The 4,617-nt window shown below is 42.2% G+C and overlaps 1 protein-coding gene across 1 annotated transcript in view; it reads right to left on the bottom strand.

The window, feature by feature from the left end:
• Nucleotides 1–4,617, bottom strand: part of LPXN (leupaxin) — a 39,161-nt gene that overhangs the window by 27,388 nt on the left and 7,156 nt on the right. The window contains exon 2 of the mRNA XM_007953881.1: nucleotides 3,084–3,241. Coding sequence (XP_007952072.1) covers nucleotides 3,084–3,241 — 158 coding nt within the window. The remainder of the gene's footprint in view (nucleotides 1–3,083; nucleotides 3,242–4,617) is intronic.

Genomic DNA, 4,617 nt, shown 5'->3' with positions numbered 1-4,617 from the left:
AAACCCACCAGCCACTCCTCGGAAGGAAGGTTGGGCAATCCTACTTCTGTAGTGATACTGCCTTGGAAACCCAAGGAGGGGTCACTATGAGTCGGATTCTACTCGACAGCACATAACAACAACAACAACAACAAACTTCCTTGAGAAAATTAAACCTGTACTTTTGGTTTTGTCTTGTATTTGAGTCAATTGCTGCTAAAAAAAAAAATAGAGAGCTTATTGCAAAATTAAAAAGTGTTAGTAAATAATGTTGTTGTTGTTATGAGCTGTTGAGTCAGACCCAACTCATAGCGACCCCTCCTTGGGTTTCCAAGGTGGTATCTCTATGGAAGTAGATTGCCCAGTCTTTCCTTCCAAGGAGTGGTTGGTGGGTTTGAACCGCCAGCCTTCTGGTTAGCAGTCAAATGCCTTGGGCACTACGCTACCAAAGCTCCCTATCAAATAATAATAAAAGAAATAGTTTACGTTGGAAATGCATTGCCATTCAGTGAATTCCAACTCATAGCGACACTACAACTACACACAAACCACAGCAGCAATGTATATATACATGTAATTAATGCTAAAACTGCTATAACAAGAATATTTAAACTACATTATGCTCTATGTGGCCAGAATCCTCAGCCTCATTTCCTAAATATAATTTATTCGATACTTAGCTACTCTGACCCTGAGGAAGCTTCACGCATCTCACAGGCCACCATTCGGGCCAGGGCAAAAGTGGTGTTACAACAAGTAACCAGCAGGAAAAGTACCATCAAAATTTTCCTGCCACAATGTAACAGCAAGAGGGAGCTATTCCTAGCTGCTTGTGCTTAAGTTAGCTTTAGCAAATAACCTGTTGCCTTGAGCTGTTTCCCACTCTCTGTTGAGTTGAGTCCCACTTACTACATACAGCCCCGTAGGTCAGAGTAGAACTGCCCCACAAAGTATCCAAGGCTGTAATCTTTATGGAAGCAGATTACCAGATGTTTTCTCCCATGGAGTGGCTGGTGAGTTTGAACGACTGACAGTCCGGTTAGTAGCCACATACTTAACCATGATGCCACCGAGTTTCCTTCTTTAACAGATGTTGTTGTTGTTGTTATTTTGTGTCGTCGAGTCGGATCTGACTCATAGCGACCCCTCCTTGGGTTGCGGAGGCAGTATCACTACGGAAGTAGATTGCCCCATCTTCCTTCCGAGGAGTGGCTGGTGGGTTTGAACCCTCAGCCTTCTGGTTAGCAGTCAAGTGCCTTAGGCACTATGCTACCAGAGCTGCTTCTTTAACAGATAGCACCCTGAATATTATCCTTAAAAGGATGTTGCTAGTTACGTTTTGTCTGACCAGGATGTGGAAAAGAAGGATGAGTTATCATGAGTCATCTTTGGGATGTAGCCATAATAAAATGAGAACTCTGTTCTCTGCACATGTGTTTTAACCACTACTAGATGAGACCATAGAAGAAGCCAGAAGAACCAAAAGGAGGTCTGTTGACCTTTGTGGCTCATTTTAATGCAAATGCAAACAATTCAAGTTGATAAAAATATAAAAAATCTGGGGTAAAGGCTAAATCAATGGGATGTTAGGAAAATAGGCCTGATCCCTGGTTGTTCCAGGGGAGACAGCACTGCGCGTCAGAACTGCGACTTTTATTGAGATGGCATGTTATTTCAGGGCTTTCGGTGGCAGAATGACATCATCTGATTTAAGTTTTAAAGGCTCCCTGTGGCTGCTATGAGGAGTTCTGGTAGCATAGTGGTTAAGGCCTTTGGCTGTTAACCAAGAGGTCAGTGGTTCAAACCCACCAGCTGCTCTGCGGAAGAAAGATGAGGCAGTCTGCTTTTGTAAATATCTGGAGACTTGGCAACCTTACTGGGGGCGTCACATGAGTCGGAATGGGCTTGATGGCAGGGAGTCTGGTTTGGTTGGCGATTGCTATGTTAATAATACACTGGAAGGGGGCAAGGATGGGAGACCAGTCAGAAGCTATTGTTATAATCCAGCAGTGAGAATAAAGGCAAGAACTCCCCGAATCAAAACATCCAACCTACTGCCACTGAGTCCATTCCGACTCACAGCAACCCTGTGGGACAGAGCAGAACTGTTCCATAGGGTTTCCGAGGCTATAAATCTCTACAGAAGCAAACTGCCTCATCTTTTTCCCACAGACCGCCCACCTTTTGGGTAGCACTTGAATACTTTAACCACTACACTACCGAGGTTCCTTAATGACTCCCTAGCAGAGAGATAAATGCACAGACAAGTAATATCAGAATACTCTGATATTAAAATTGTGTGCATTTGGCTGGATGGAAGAACAGTTAGAGGGGTAACCTACCAATGAGCTCAAAATTCAGGCCGGAGTTGTTGGCTATTCCACAGCAGCCGATCTCTTCAAAGAGCAAGTACTTGATCCCTCTTATGCTAATTCAATTCTCATGAAGCAACCTTCTAATTGCAACATGGGTTCATGAAGACAGGAAGAGAATACATGTATCAGCAAATAATTATTATCTGTATCTGTTCTACTTGATAGCTTGAACTCTAATCATTTGTTTTTTCTTTGTGTTTGTGTGTGTGTGTGTTTTATATATCCATACATAACACACACACACACACACACACACAATCTCTTGTGAGTTTAGTTAGCGTGCGTTGGTTCCCTAGAGCGTCATACTCTCTGGGTACACTATTAGTTTATTTTCCTAACGTATTCAGCAGAAAATCAGACTCAGAAGGTGATGACCCTTCTCCAGATGGTCTCTATCCCGACTGAGTGCAATTCCAGCCAAGTTGCAGCAGGACCCCTGATGCACAGACAGTAATATCAGAATATTCCAGTGAATGAGGGCTTCATCTACCTACTACCATTCCCTTTTTAGAAAAATGTAATTCTCAAAAGCTTATTCTCTGAACACTTTCTCAATTCCCCTCTTTTCAAAAACAACCACCTTTAAATTACCATTGAGAGATTTTTTTTTTCTCTCCCTTCTTTGGATATATGATCCTCCTTTCATCTCATTTTAGGTAGGATGTAATTAGTTTTCAAGAGCACATTCAAGCATCTACAGTCAAGGCACTACAGTAGTTGAAAAGTCACCTGATAGGGAGCTGAGTCATCGTGAACGGAAGGAACCTTTGACTTCTCAGCAAGGTTAGATTCCTTTCTGGAGTGCTGATCCGGGGGAAGAGAGGCTGGGTTGGAATACTCATCACTGTCCTGCAGGGTGGAGTTTTCCAGCTCCTCCAATAAAGCATCTATATCATAAGAAACAAGAGAATCATAATATACTAAGTCTGTGGAATAATTCCCCCCCCCCTTTTTTTTTTTTGAGATTGTGAAATGTCCCCTAGCAGGGTTAGGGACTTTTGTCTTTTTTTTTTAATTGTGATTTGGGTGAAAGTTTCCAGAGCAAATTCACTTTCCATACAGCAGTTCACACACACTTTGTCTCATGACATTGACTACAATTTCCCACAATGCAACAGCTCCCCTCCTACTTCCTCCCAACAGTCACCTCTTCCCTGTGTCATCCCTCCATGCATAATTTTCTCCTTAAACATCCTCACTGTGCCCTATTCGTTGGCCTCTTCTCTTGGGTTGAAGCTGTTTTCAAACATTTTCCCTCACTGCTTACTTCACTTCAGGAATGTGGTCTGTTCCACAAGAGCTGGGTAACGCCTCCACCCACGGTGCCCTGATTCTTACACACTTCCTGTAACTGTAGTCATTTTCATAATCTCATGCTATAATTTACCTTCTTACATTTCAGAGTACTAATTTATCATTCATTTAGGCCAGATCACCCACAAAGATGCTCAATTAGAAAAAGAGCAATTAAATATTTTTCCCATCAGAGAAATGTAAACAACTATATTACAGCTTTTCAAAATAAACCCAGGCAGTCACATTTATTCCTAACTCTGATTTTCCTTTGGTCTTAAATCTCAAGAATTATACCAAGAAATACAACAAACTTCTAAAAACAAAGTATAACTATTCTGTCTTTTAGGATGTGGAGAGAAAAGGTGTTTCTGGAGAAAACGGATATGGCAAAATCAAGATGTTGCAATCCAAATAGCTGGAATCTGTTTTTCTTGTGGTTTCCTTGGGAAAACAATGGACTCTACAAATATTTTAGAAAGAAGGTTGGGCAATCTACTTCCGCCTCAGAAACCCAAGGAGGGGTCGCTATGAGTCGGGTCCGACTCGACGGCACATAACAACAACTACAAATATTGCACAATTAGCTTTCTATTATGATTAAATGAATAATAATAATTAATATATATCAGCAACTAAGCTCAGGAGTTGACAAACCAAACCAAACCAAACTCACTGCTGCCGAGTCGGTTGCAACTCATAGCGACCCCTCCTTGGGTTTCCTAGGCAATATCTCTATGCAAGTAGATTGCCCAGTCTTCCTTCCGAGGAGTAGCTGGTGGGTTTGAACCACCAGCCTTCTGGTTGGTTAGCAGTCAAGTGCCTTAGGCACTACGCCACCAGAGCTCCTATATTTCATTTAATCATCTTACCACTTTGAGGCAAGGAGCCCTACTGGTGCAGTGGCTAACTAATTGGTTGCTAATTGTGCCTAAGCCATCTGATGCTAACCAGAAGGCTGGCGGTTCAA

The sequence above is a fragment of the Orycteropus afer genome, unplaced genomic scaffold, assembly GCF_000298275.1.
Source record: "Orycteropus afer afer isolate SDZICR_OR568_19922 unplaced genomic scaffold, OryAfe1.0 scaffold00419, whole genome shotgun sequence".
Classification (NCBI taxonomy): domain Eukaryota; kingdom Metazoa; phylum Chordata; class Mammalia; order Tubulidentata; family Orycteropodidae; genus Orycteropus; species Orycteropus afer.
This window is presented reverse-complemented; position numbering and strand designations above follow the sequence as displayed.